The sequence below is a fragment of the Sus scrofa genome, chromosome 2 (assembly GCF_054392235.1).
Source record: "Sus scrofa isolate SSC_HxYL_T2T_F1_AM1 chromosome 2, Sscrofa_HxYL_maternal_Yorkshire_Landrace_v2.0, whole genome shotgun sequence".
NCBI lineage: Eukaryota > Metazoa > Chordata > Mammalia > Artiodactyla > Suidae > Sus > Sus scrofa.
The window spans coordinates 407,396-420,584 of record NC_139384.1 but is presented as its reverse complement, the minus strand read 5'-3'; the positions used below and the strand labels follow the sequence as shown (position 1 = coordinate 420,584).

At 50.5% G+C, this 13,189-nt stretch overlaps 1 protein-coding gene across 4 annotated transcripts; it reads left to right on the top strand.

Annotated features, from left to right (window-relative positions):
• The first annotated feature begins 11,515 nt into the window (after positions 1 to 11,515).
• SCT (secretin) lies at positions 11,516 to 12,380 on the top strand. Of its 4 annotated transcripts, none has more exons than XM_085009703.1 (4): positions 11,516 to 11,623; positions 11,705 to 11,806; positions 11,887 to 11,979; positions 12,106 to 12,380. In XM_085009703.1, exons 1-4 carry the CDS (start codon positions 11,538 to 11,540, stop codon positions 12,338 to 12,340), a joined length of 516 nt encoding a protein of 171 aa, XP_084865829.1. In that variant the 5' UTR covers positions 11,516 to 11,537; the 3' UTR covers positions 12,341 to 12,380. The 4 variants fall into 4 exon arrangements, with proteins under 4 accessions (XP_084865829.1, XP_084865831.1, XP_084865830.1 ...); NM_001444840.1 differs by having other exon boundaries at positions 11,538 to 11,623; positions 12,152 to 12,379; XM_085009705.1 differs by lacking the exon at positions 11,705 to 11,806 and having other exon boundaries at positions 12,152 to 12,380.
• The last annotated feature ends 809 nt before the right edge of the window (positions 12,381 to 13,189 follow it).

Below are 13,189 nucleotides of genomic sequence, written 5' to 3'. Positions count from 1 at the left end.
ATTTCATGTTCTTGTCTCCTTTGTCAAAGATTAATTGACCATAGGTGTCTGGGTTCTCTCTTCTGTTCCATTGGTCTGTCTGTCTGTTCTGGTACCAGTACCACACGTTTTGATGACTGTGGCTTTGTAATATTGCTTGAAGTCGGAAAGAGCTATGCCTTTCTGCTTGTTTTTTTTTTTGTTGTTGTTGTTGTTGTTGTTTTTAATTTTTTTTTAAATTTTTTAATTTTCCCACTGTACAGCAAGGGGGTCAGGTTATCCTTACATGTATACATTACAATTACATTTTTCCCCCCACCCTTTGTTCTGTTGCAACATGAGTATCTAGACAAAGTTCTCAATGCTACTCAGCAGGATCTCCTTGTAAATCTATTCTAAATTGTGTCTGATAAGCCCAAGCTCCCAATCCCTCCCACTCCCTCCCCCTCCCATCGGGCAGCCACAAGTCTCTTCTCCAAGTCCATGATTTTCTTTTCTGAGGAGATGTTCATTTGTGCTGGATATTAGATTCCCGTTATAAGTGATATCATATGGTATTTGTCTTTGTCTTTCTGGCTCATTTCACTCAGTATGAGATTCTCTAGTTCCATCCATGTTGCTGCAAATGGCATGATGTCATCCTTTTTTATGGCTGAGTAGTATTCCATTGTGTATATATACCACATCTTCCGAATCCAATCCTCTGTCGATGGACATTTGGGTTGTTTCCATGTCCTGGCTATTGTGAATAGTGCTGCAATGAACATGCGGGTGCACGTGTCTCTTTTAAGTAGAGTTTTGTCCGGATAGATGCCCAAGAGTGGGTTTGCGGGGTCATGTGGAAGTTCTATGTATAGATTTCTAAGGTATCTCCAAACTGTTCTCCATAGTGGCTGTACCAGTTTACATTCCCACCAACAGTGCAGGAGGGTTCCCTTTTCTCCACAGCCCCTCCAGCACTTGTTATTTGTGGATTTATTAATGATGGCCATTCTGACTGGTGTGAGGTGGTATCTCATGGTAGTTTTGATTTGCATTTCTCTTATAATCAGCGATGTTGAGCATTTTTTCATGTGTTTGTTGGCCATCTGTATATCTTCTTTGGAGAACAGTCTATTCAGGTCTTTTGCCCATTTTTCCATTGATTGGTTTTTTTGCTGTTGGGTTGTATAAGTTGTTTATATATTCTAGAGATTAAGCCCTTGTCGGTTGCATCATTTGTCTGCTTGGTTTTTGTTTCTTAGGATTGCTTTGGCAAGTCTGGGTCTTTTGTGGTTCCATATAAATTTTTGTATTGTTGTTCTAGTTCTGTGGAAAATGTCATGGGTCATTCAATAGGGATTGCATTGACTCTGTAGATCGCTTTGGGTAGTATGGCCATTTTTACAATATTGATTTTTCCAATCCAGGAACATGGAATATCTTTCCATTTCTTTACGTCTTCTTTAATTTCCTTGATTAATATTTTATAATTCTCGGCATATAAGTCCTTTACCTCCTTGGTCAGGTGTATTCCCAGGTATTTGATTTTTTGGGGTGCAATTTTAAAAGGTATTGTATTTTTGTATTCTTTTTCTGATATTTCATTGTTAGTATGTTACAGAAATGCAACTGATTTCTGAATGTTCATCTTACATCCTGCTGCTTTGCTGAATTTGTTGATCAGCTCAAGTAGTTTTTGGGGTTGAGTCCTTAGATTTTCTATACATAGTATCATGTCATCTGCGTACAGTGGCAGTTTTACCTCTTCTCTTCCTATTTGGATGCCTTTTATTTCTTGTGTTTGTCTGATTGCTGTGGCCAGAACTTCCAGCACTATGTTGAATAGCAGTGGTGAGAGTGGGCATCCCTGTCTTGCTCCAGATTTGAGTGGGAAGGCTTTCAGTTTTTCTCCATTGTGTATTATAGTTGCTGTTTGTTTGTCATAAATGGCTTTGATTCTGTTCAGGAATGTTCCCTCTATACCCACTTTGGTGAGAGGTTTTATCATGAATGGATGTTGGACTTTGTCAGATGCTTTTGCTGCATCTGTTGAGATGATCGTATGGTTTTTGACTTTTCATTGGTTAATGTGGTGTCTGATGTTCATTGATTTGCATCTGTCGAACCATCCTTGTGCACCTGGGATGAGGTTTCTTGCTTTTTAAAAACCATTGTTTAGTTTGTTTTAGTGGCATTGCTATCCGAATTGATCTTTGCTGTTTCCTTCCTTCTGCTTGCTTTGTGCTTCATTTGTTCTTTTTGGCCATTTATTATTATTATTGTTATTTTTTGTCTTTTTAGCTATTTCTTGGGCCGCTCCCGCGGCATATGGAGGTTCCCAGGCTAGGGGTCAAATCGGAGCTGTAGCCACCGGCCTACACCAGAGCCACAGCAATGTGGGATCCGAGCCGTGTCTGCAACCCACACCACAGCTCACGGCAACGCCGGATCGTTAACCCACTGAGCAAGCGCAGGGACCGAACCCGCAACCTCATGGTTCCTAGTCGGATTCGTTAACCACTGCGCCACGACAGGAACTCCTTTTTGGCCGTTTATTGAGATACTCCCTCTTCTGTAGCGTGGGTATTCAGAGCGATAAATTCCCCTCTAAGATGCATCCCATGCGCTTTTGTATTTTCAGTTTTCTTCAGTTTCAAATGTTTTCTGCTTTCCCTGGGAATTCCTCTGTAGCCCGTGCGTTACTTCCTACTGTGGTAACTTTCACGCATTTGGAGATTTTTTTGCCCCTCTTTTCTTTCTTTCTTTTTTTTTTTTTTTGTCTTTTTGCTATTTCTTGGGCCGCTCCCGCGGCATATGGAGGTTCCCAGGCTAGGGGTCGAATCGGAGCTGTAGCCACTGGCCTACACCAGAGCCACAGCAACGCAGGATCTGAGCCGCGTCTGCAACCTACACCACAGCTCACGGCAACGCCGGATCGTTAACCCACTGAGCAAGCGCAGGGACCGAACCCGCAACCTCATGGTTCCTAGTCGGATTCGTTAACCACTGCGCCACGACGGGAACTCCCCCTCTTTTCTTTCATTGTCTATATCGAGTTTGGTTCCTTTGTGGGGAGGAAAAAAATGCTACGTAAGACCCCGATTCTGGGAGTTCCTTTCGTGGCTCAGTGGAAACGAATCTGACCAGCATCCATGAGGTTACAGGTTCCATCCCTGGCCTCCCTCAGTGGGTTAAGGTTCTGGCGTTGCCCTGAGCTGTGGTGTGGGTCACAGACACAGCTCAGATCTGGCATGGCTGTGGCTGTGATGTAGGCCGGCGGCTGCAGCTTGGATTCAGCCCCTAGCCTGGGAACCTCCAAGTGCCGTGGGTGTGGCCCTAAAAAACACCTCCGTTTGTTGAGGTTTGTTAAGGTTTATTTTATGCCTCAGAATACAGTCTGTCTTAAGAAAGGCTCCCCACGCACTTGGAAAGCACATCTGCTCTGCTCTTCTCGGCGGTCAGCTGTGAAAGTGTGTCCGGACCGTCTCTGTCCCGTCTTCCTCTGCTGTGTCCGTCCCCAGGAGCGGAATACTGGCGTTTCCAAGGCAGCGGAGCGTCTTCCCAGCTCTCCGCGCGGTTTCGTGCCTCCACATCACTTTTTGCTTTTGTGTTTGAAGGTCTGTTTTCAGGTACACACACGTTTAGAACTGTGGCCTCGGGGGCTTGGAGTCAGGGCTGACAACCAGGGGCCCGAGGGACCTCAGAGGGTCCTGGAACCAGCGGTGGTTACAAAGTTGAAGACACCTTTCAAAATGCACAGAGCTGCCTACCAATAAGAGTAACCATAAGGAATACATCCGGAATTCCCGCTGTGGCACAGGGCCTTAAAGAGCTGGGGGCGCCGCTGTGGCTCGAACTCAGTCCCTGGCCCGGGAGCTTCCATATGCCGAGAGTGCAGCCAAAACCCACACAACAAAACATAAACAATAGGAAGTCAAAGTTCGTTCCAGGGGTGAGCTGTGTGTGACCCCAGGGTGCAGGAAGGGGAGAGGGGTGTCCTGGTGCTGTCTGGAACCTCTGGCCAGTTGAAGGGTTGAAGGTGAGTGGGCAGGCCCTGAGCAGTGCTCTTCCCCCCCTGCCCTCCCCCCCCCCCCCCGTCGTCTCGGACAGAGACCACGGCCCAACCCTCCGGAGCAGAGCACAGCTGAGGCTGTGGGACCAGCACCCCCCTAGTGGCAACCCTTGGGCAGGCGTTGGAGCTGGTTTTGTGACCACCTGCTGCAGTTTTACGGGATGCTTGAAACATTTAGGAGAATATGGTATATTTGGTTTTCCAGAGTCACTCGAAAGTCTAAGACTCTCTCCTTAATCAAAAGAACCAGGAGAATATCAGCAGAGCTACAGAAGAATCCGAACAAACCCACACCCAGTAGCTAGAGCCGACATTTATGGAACATTCCTTCTGACGACAGCAGAAAATATATTCTCTTCAAATGGATATACAACCGTCACCAAGACAGGCCACAGTCTGCTGCAGGAGAGAAATCTTAACAGCATTTTGAAGAATGAAAAGCTTACAAAATACGTTCTCTGACCATAAGAAGGAATGCAACTAGAGACCAGAATCAGAAAGATACCAGAAACGTCTCTGAAAATTTGGAAAGTAACACAATTCTAAATAATTTATGAGTCAAAGGAGAAATGAGAAGATATTTTAGGAGTTCTCTTGTGGCTCAACATGTTAAGGATCCAGCACTGTCACTGCAGTGGCCTGGGTCACTGCTGTGGTATGGGTTCGATCCCTGGCCCAGGAACTTCTGTCTGCTGCAAGTGTAGCCAAAAATTAAAAATTAATTATTTAATTAATTTTGGGCGTGCCTGCAACATGTGGACGTTCCCCAGGCCAGAGATCAAACCCATGCCATAGCAGTGACCCAGGCCAATGCAGTGACCATCCTGGATTCTTGACCCAAATAAAATATTTTAATTGAAGAAAACTAAAATACCTCTTATCAAAATGTATGGGATGGATAGGACAGGGAACAATATCTAGTCACTTGTGTTGGAACATGATGGAAGATAATGTGAGAAAAAGAATGTATATATGTGTGACTGGGTCACTTTGCTGCACAGGAGAAAACTGACAGAACACTGTAAACCAACTATAATGGAAAAAATAAAAATCATAAAAAATGTATAGAATGGAGTTAAAGCCATGCTCAGAGGAAAATTCATAGCATCAACACCTCAAAAGAAGAAAGGACTCAAAGTAGTGTAAAACATCAATTAACAATCTGAAGAAGAAAAAAACCACAGGATCATATTGATTGATGCTGAAAAAATTTGACAAAATCCTACATCCATTTATGAAAAAAGCATTGAGCAATCTAGGAACAGAGGAGAATTTCAGCAGTTCTCATTGTGGCTCAGCAGGTTAAGAACTCAACTAGTATCCATGAGGATGGGGGTTCGAGTCCTGGCTGGTTAAAGATCCAGCATTGCAGCAAGCTGTGGTGTAGATCATAAATAGGGCTCACATCTGGCGTTGCTGCAACTGAGGAGTAGACCCGGAAACTTTCATATGTGCGGGTGTTGCCCTGAAGAGATACAAATAAATAAATAAGTGTAAAATCTAAATCTATAAAATTTTTGTAAGAAAAGATGGTAGAAAATCTTTGTGACTAGGGGTTAGGCGAAGAATTTTTTTTTTTTTTTTTTTTTTGTCTTTTTGTCTCTTCCAGGGCTGCACCCTCGGCATATGGAGGTTCCCAGGCTAGGGGTCTAATCAGAGCTACAGCTGACGGCCTACACCAGAGCCACAGCCACGCCAGATCCGAGCCACATCTGCAACCTACACCACAGCTCATGGCAATGCCGGATCCTTAACCCACTGAGCAAGGCCAGGGATCGAACCCACCACCTCATGGTTCCTAGTCGGATTCATTAACCACTGAGCCACAACGGGAACTCTGGCAAAGAATTTTCGACCTAACACCAGAGGTATGATCTGCAAATGAAAAAATAGATTTCTGGACTTCATTAAAATTAAAACCTTCCAGGAGTTCCTGTCGTGGCTCAGTGGTTAACGAACCCAACTAGCATCCATGAGGATGCAGGTTCGATTCCTGGCCTCGCTCAGTGGGTTGAGGATCCGGCCTTGCCGTGAGCTGTGGTGTAGGTCAGAGCCCGCGTTGCTGTGGCAGTGGCGTAGGTCAGCCGCTGTAGCTCCAATTTGACCTCTAGCCTGGGAACCTCCATATGGCTTGGGTACGGCCCTTAAAAGAATAAATAAATAAATAAACAAAAGATCATCAAACCAAATCCAGCAGCATTTTTAAAGGATTATGACCAAGTGGGGATTTATCCCAGGAAGGCAAGGGTGATTCAACGGACAAAACTCGATCAATCTAATACACCACATTAATAGCATGGAGGAAAAATGTCATCATCTCAGTTGGTGCAGAAAAAGCATTTGATGAAATCCAACACCCTCTCACGACGAAAAAGATTCAATAAACTAGGAATAGAAAGAAAATTTCCTCAACGTGGTAAAGGCCGTATGTGACAAACACACAAGTAGCTTCTTCTTAAATGAGGAGAGATCCAGAAAAAGACAAGGATCCCCACTTTGGCTGCTTCTATTCAACATGGGCTAGAAATTCTAGCCAGAACAATTAGGTGAGAAAAAGAAATAAACAGACATCCAAAATTGGAAAGAACAAAGTAAAAACTATTTCTATTTGCAGATGGCACGATCTTATGTACAGAAAATCCTGGAGTTTAAAAATCTGACTGCAGGAGTTCCCATCATGGCTCAGTGGTAAGGAACCCAACTAGCATCCATGAGGACGTGAGTTCGAGGCCTGGCCTCGCTCAGTGGGTTAAGGATTTGGTGTTGCTGTGAGCTGTGGTTTAGGTTGCAGACATGGCTCAGATCCTGCGTTGCTGTGGCTGCAGTGTAGGCTGGCAGCTACAGCTCTGACTCAACACCTAGCCTGGGAGCTTCCATGTGTCACAGGTGAGGGCCTAAAATGACCGAAAAAAAAAAAAAAATCCAACTGCAGTGGCTCAGGTCTTTGTGGAGGTGTTGGTTAAGAATCCTGTATCGCCACCCACTGTGACATATTCGTAGGCTGAAGCTGTGGCTCAGATTCGATCCCTGGCCTGGGAAATTCCAAATGTCTCAAGTTTGGCCGAAAAAAAAAAAAAAAAAATCCTAAAGGAACACAAAACAAACAAACAGCTCAAAATCTGCCAGAGCTAAAAAACTAAGCAAAGTGGCAGGATATAAGACTGACATATCAAAATCACTAGCAATGAACAATCCAAAAGTGAAATGAAGGAGATAGTTAATTTGCAGAGTTCCCGTCATGGCTCAGGGGAAATGAATCCAACTAGGAACCATGAGGTTGCGGGTTCGATCCCTGGCCTCACGCTCAGTGGGTTAAGGATCTGGCGTTGCCGTGAGCTGTGGTGTAGGTTGAAGACGCGGCTCGGATCAGGTGTTACTGTGGCTCTGGTAGAGGCCTGTGGCTGTAGCTCTGATTAGACCCCCTAGCCTGGGAACCTCCATGTGCTGTGGGTGCGGCCCTCAAAAAGTCAAAAAAAATAATAATAATAGTAATAATTAATTAATTTGCAATAGCATCATAAAGAATAAAATACTTAGTGATAAATTTAACCAAGAAGGTGAAAAACTTGCACGTTGAAAACCACAAGACGGTGCTGGGAGAGATGAAGGAGCCATAAACAAGTCAGTCTAATGTCTGTGGATTGACTGGAAGGTTATGGCCAAGCTGGTGAGAACCAAAGGCAATCCTCAGAGTCTACACGCTCCCTCGCAAGACCTCAATGGCCGTTTTTCTTTCTTCTTCTTCTTTTGGCTGCCTGCGGGATATGGAGTTCCCAGGCCAGGGATCAAATCTGAGCCGCAGTTTCAGCCTGCACTGCAGCTGAGGCAACGCCAGACCCTTAACCCGCTGTGTCCCCGCCCTCCAGGGATGCTGCAAATCCCATGGGGCCACAGCGAGAAGTCCGCAGTGGACTTTTTTTTTTTTTTTTTAAGAAATGGAAACGCCAACCCTGAATTCACATGGCATTATTGCAAAGAAACCCAAGTAACTAAAACAATCCCGAAAAAGAAAGGCAAAGTTGGCCCAACCGCTGATTTCAAAACTTCTACAAAGCTGCGAAGGTTCCTAGATGAGCCTGTGCATCTGCAATCAGCTGATTCCAACAAGGTGCCCTGACTGGTGGGGAGAGAGGAGTTTCTTCAGTAGGAGGTGTTGGGACACGCGGACATCCCCGTGCAAAGCCATGGAGGTGAGCCCTAGCCCACCCCCACACAAACACACCCACACAAAAGTGAACTCGAGAGGAATCCGAGACTTTAATAAGGATTCAAAACTACGAAACCCTCAGAAGAACATATAGGGGCCGATCTCTATGACCTCGGATTTGGTGATGGCTTCTCCTCCTTTTTTCTTGGCTGACGCCTTGGCATATGGAAGAGTTTCCAGGCAGGGGACGGAACTCTCGCCACAGCAGCCTCCTCCGCTGCTGTAGTGACGACATCAGATCCTTTAGCCATGGCGCCACCAGGGAACGCCTACTTTTGTGTGTTTTTAATTCTCTACAATAATAAAACCTAGGTTTCTCTTTCTAGTCATTAAGAGATAGTGTCCACTCAGGCCACCGTAAGGCCACACCATATTACTGTGGATTCCAGGCCCACATCCCCAAAGCCGGGCCTGGAACCACAGTAACAGAGTGGGTTCAGCTGAACATAATGTAAGTCCCCGGGACTCCGCAGCCCCGAGGGAAGCGGGCAACAGGAGAGGGGTTGTGATCTGGAAGAAGCAGGTGTTTCCAGCACCCTCCTTCAACACTTGCCACGGAGAACCAAGAGCAGACACAAATAACTGAGGTTTGACATTTTGGGGTTTTTTTGTCTTTTTGCCTTTTCTAGGGTTGCTCCCGCGGCATCTGGAGGTTCCCAGGCTAGGGGTCTAATCGGAGCCAGAGCCACCAGCCTACGCCAGAGCCACAGCAATGCCAGATCCGAGCCACACCTGCGACCTACACCACAGCTCAGGGCAACGCTGGATCCTTAACCCGCTGAGCAAGGCCAGGGATCGAACCTGCAACCTCGTGGTTCCTAGTCGGATTCGTTAACCACTGCGCCACGACGGGAGCTCCCTGAGGTTTGACATTTAAATCTTGGTTAAAACAGCAGTTCTGGAGTTTCCAGAACTTTCCCAGAAAAAGAAAGAAAGAAAGAAAGAAAGAAAGAAAGAAAGAAAGAAAGAAAAGATAAAACAAATGAGTAAAACAAGAAAGGAGTAGAGACAATATTTTTTGCACGTTGCTGTTCAGAGAATCAAACTGTGTTTCGAATGTGCTCCCTCCTACGTTCCACTCAGAAAATAAAGCTGCTCGTTCTTTCGTAGGATCCCGTCCCTGAAACCAGCAATTATCGGGATGGGCCGGCCCACAGAGCGCGGTCTGCGTGGAGGCTTGGACCAGGCACCCACAGGAGCGGATCTGGGTGTGCGATGAGGCCGGAGCAGGGGTTCACGTCCTGGGCCTCTCTGGGGCTCTCCTGCCGTCCAAGGGTCGAACGAGGCTTTTGGTCTTTGGTTTTGGATGCTAGGCTGGGTTCTTAACCTGCTGGGCCACAGCGAGAACGCCTCACTCTTTTTAGCAGGAAGGTTTTTCCTGTGATGTTCTGTCTGGTCGCATAAGTGTCTGAGGTGCTAAGAAATCGACCGGTTACATCAGTACTTGGTGTTGGGAGTGTTCTTGCGACTGGAATTAACGGGTCAGTGTCAACGGTGTTACAGTTTATTACAGGCTTTAATCTGCCTAATTTGTGCAAGAAGAGGCCAAAGAAGCTGTTTAAAAATACGTATACGGGAACTCCCTGGTTGTTCAGCAGCTTAAGGATCCAGCGTTGTCACTGCTATGACTCCTGGCCTGGAAACTTCTGCAAGCTGTGGGCTTGGCCAAAAAAAAAAAAAAAAAAAAAATACGTGTACGGAAACAACGAGATACCAACATGCCTGCCCTGGTGTGAATGCAGACTTGTTCAGTCCTTTGGAAGATGGTCTGGTGGTTTCCCCCAAGGAAAATCATACTCAAGCCGTGTGAGCCTGCAGTCGCGGTCCCTGCTGCTGACCCAGAGGAGCTGAAAACTTATGCCCACACAAACCCCTGCGCCTGGCTGTTCGGAGCATCTTCTGTCATAATCTCCAAGACATGGAGACCTCCAAGATGTTCCTCAGGTGAGCAGATTAACTGGCGCCTCAGATCGTGAAATATTATTCAGTGCTAAAAATAAAAGAGCTATCGGGCCACGGAAGGACGAGGAGGCACCGTAACACACAACACTAAGCGAAAGAAGCCAATGAGAAGAGGCCACGCACTGTGGGATCCAGCTCTGTGACATTCTGGAGGCAGTAAAACGGTGGAGAGCGTAAAAGGATCAGTGGCTGGGGGAGGGATGAACAGGTGGCCCAGGGGGGTTTTAGGGCCGAGAAACGCTCGGCGCACCGCCCTCTATCCGGGCGGACACGTGTCAGGGCACATTTGTTAAAACCCACAGGATGTGCAATACCAAGATGGACCCTACTGCAGAGCATGGATTTGGTTAATAGCAATGTGTCAGTATTGGTCCATCAGTTGTAACAAATGTCCCAAATGAGTGTCCAGTGCTGAGGAAGCCTTTGGTGTGCCAGCAAGTGTGTGTGTGTGTGTGTGTGTGTGTGTGTGTTTGAGAGAGAGGTCCATGTACTTTCAGCTCCATTTTTCTGTAAACCCAAACTGCTCTAAAAAAAGTCTACTAATTGGAATTCCCGTCGTGGCGCAGTGGAAACGAATCCCACTAGGAACCATGAGGTTGCGGGTTCGATCCCTGACCTCGCCCAGTGGGTCAAGAATCTGGCGCTGCCAGGAGCTGGGGTGTAGGTTGCAAATGTGGCTCGGATCTGGGGTTGCTGTGGCTGTGGTGTATGTAGGCCGGCGGCTACAGTTCCGATTCGACCCCTAGTCTGGAAACCTCCACATGCCGCCCTGAAAAAGGCAGCAAAACAAAACAAAACAAAACAAAAACGCGAACAAACGCGGGGGCGGGGGGGGGGGGGGGGCGAGGCCCCCTCTTGCGCGGCCCGCGGCCCCGTGCGCCACCTGCCCGCCGCTCCCCGCTCCTCTTCTCCCGGAGCCCCACGCCCCGCAGTGGGGAAAGGTCACTCGGTCCGCAGCTTCGGCGGCTTTGGCCTTGGTCCCAGCCCTGCCCCCGCGACTGCCCGCCCCGGGCCCTCCGCGCATCCTGGCCGGGGCTCTGCTCGGCCTCCTAAGCGTCCGTGGCGGCTCCGGGAAGCCCGAGGCTTTGCACAGGCTGTTCCCCTGCAGGAAGCGCCAGCCCTCCCCCGCCCGCGGTGTCCCCCTCGCTCCCGGGGCGCCCGACCCCAGCGGGGCGCCACCGCGGCGGTGCGGGCGGGCAGGCAGCCGGGGCGACAGCTGGGGGGGCGGCCCTGACCTTCCCGCGCGATCGATGGGGCGCGGCGCGGTGCCCCGGCGGCTCCGCTATAAAGGGGCCGCGGTCCGGCGCCCGCTTAGCCCCCGCCGGCGCGCCCACCATGGCCACGCGGGCCCTGCTGCTGCTGCTGCTGCTGCCGCCGCTACTGCTGCTCGCGGGCTGCGCCGCGCGCCCCGCGCCCCCCAGGTGAGCCCGCGGACCCCGGCCCGCCCGCCGCTCGGCCTGCACCCCGGCCTGGCCCTGACCCGCCCGCCGCCCCCTCCGCAGGGCCCCGCGACACTCGGACGGGACGTTCACGAGCGAGCTCAGCCGCCTGCGGGACAGCGCGCGGCTGCAGCGGCTGCTGCAGGGCCTGGTGGGGAAGCGCAGGTGAGGGGCGGCGGGGAGCCCCGCGGGAACGGTGGCCCGCTCCCAACTGCGGACTAATTCTGACTTGGGGTGGGGGGCAGCCAGCAGGATCCGGAGAACAACACGGCCTGGACCAAGTCTGGGGAGGACCGCCTCTGCCAGCTGTGGTCCCACATGCCCGCCCTGCAGGCCTGGTGAGCGCCAGCCCCAACGCCCAGCCCTTCCCTCCCTGGGCCAGCAACTGGACACGGCCATGGGCCAGGGGTCTGGGAAGGTGAAACTGTCAGCGCTGGTGACCAGAGGAGGCTCGGTTTCCCCAGGTGCAGAGGTCTCGGGCTGCCGCCCCTAACCTGGCTGTCTCTGCAGGATGCCCATGAAGCCCCCAGTGGATCAGGCCTGGTCTCCCTGGCTGCCTCCTGGACTGAGGGCTGGGGCCCTGGTGTCAGAACCAGCCATCCCTGCTGCGGAGGGGTCCCCGATGCCACCCTGAGGAAGAAGGAGCTTTCCTCCATGGACAAGGGGAGCCTGGCGGAGGGGCAGGGTGGGGGGGAGTAAGGGTTGCTCTTGGCATCAATAAAGGAGAAATTCATCCCGGCCCTGCGAGCCCGCTCCATGCTGTGCGCCATCTGGGTACCACCGAGGAAGCCCCCGCAGGGGAGCGCTGTCAGAGGGAAGGAGGCCCGGACCGTGGCCACGCCCAGCTGCCCTTTCAGCCTGGGGAGCCAGGGGGGAGCGCTTCCTTATCGCCTGCCCCATCCGCGCCCTGGTCGTCTGTGCAGCAAAGGCTCAGATGTCCCCCAGCTCCTGCTCTGGGGCCTTGTGGCCCAGCAGGAAGAGGTGACAGACAGGGGGTGTCACCCAGGAGGCCACACCCCAGTGAAAGGACCTGAGCTGTGTCTTGGCTCCCTTTCGGGTTCTGTGCTCTCGGACGAGTGGCTTGACTCAGAGCCTGTGCAGAAGGGACAGTGTTGACAGCCCAGGAAGTCCTGTAGGACGCCGGGCACAGGCCTGGAACTTTGGGGAAGGTGTTCCAGGCCTGGAGGCAGGAGAGGCTCTGCCTTCACAGCAGCCCCTGCCCTTCCTCCCAGCCCCACCGGGTGGCCTCTCCCAGCGCTGGGCTCAGGGAGCCCAAGGAGAGATGGAGGTGGGGTCGCTGGGGCCTGGGCCAGGGAGCCACACCAAGAACCCCCTCTGCTGGGACCCAGGGTCGCCCAGGAGCTCCCAGCTGCCCCCTGAAGCAGTGCCATCTGTGTCACTGTGACCCTGCCCAGCCCCTGGAGGAAGCCTGCGTGTTTCTGGAACCGCAGGGGCGTCTGGAGGGCACAGCCCTTCCCTTCCAGACCGAGAGGGTTGGCTGGGGGAGGAGAGATGGGCCTGGCGCGGAAACGCTACGGTCTGAATCTC

Excerpts from the sequence above, each read along its gene's own strand:
- SCT (XM_085009703.1), top strand. The coding sequence starts at position 11,538 with ATGGCCACGCGGGCCCTGCTGCTGCTGCTGCTGCTGCCGCCGCTACTG. Across the intron at positions 11,624-11,704 it reads GCGCGCCCCGCGCCCCCCAG|GGCCCCGCGACACTCGGACG; the intron begins GTGAGCCCGCGG and ends CCCCCTCCGCAG. Across the intron at positions 11,980-12,105 it reads ATGCCCGCCCTGCAGGCCTG|GTGCAGAGGTCTCGGGCTGC; the intron begins GTGAGCGCCAGC and ends CGGTTTCCCCAG.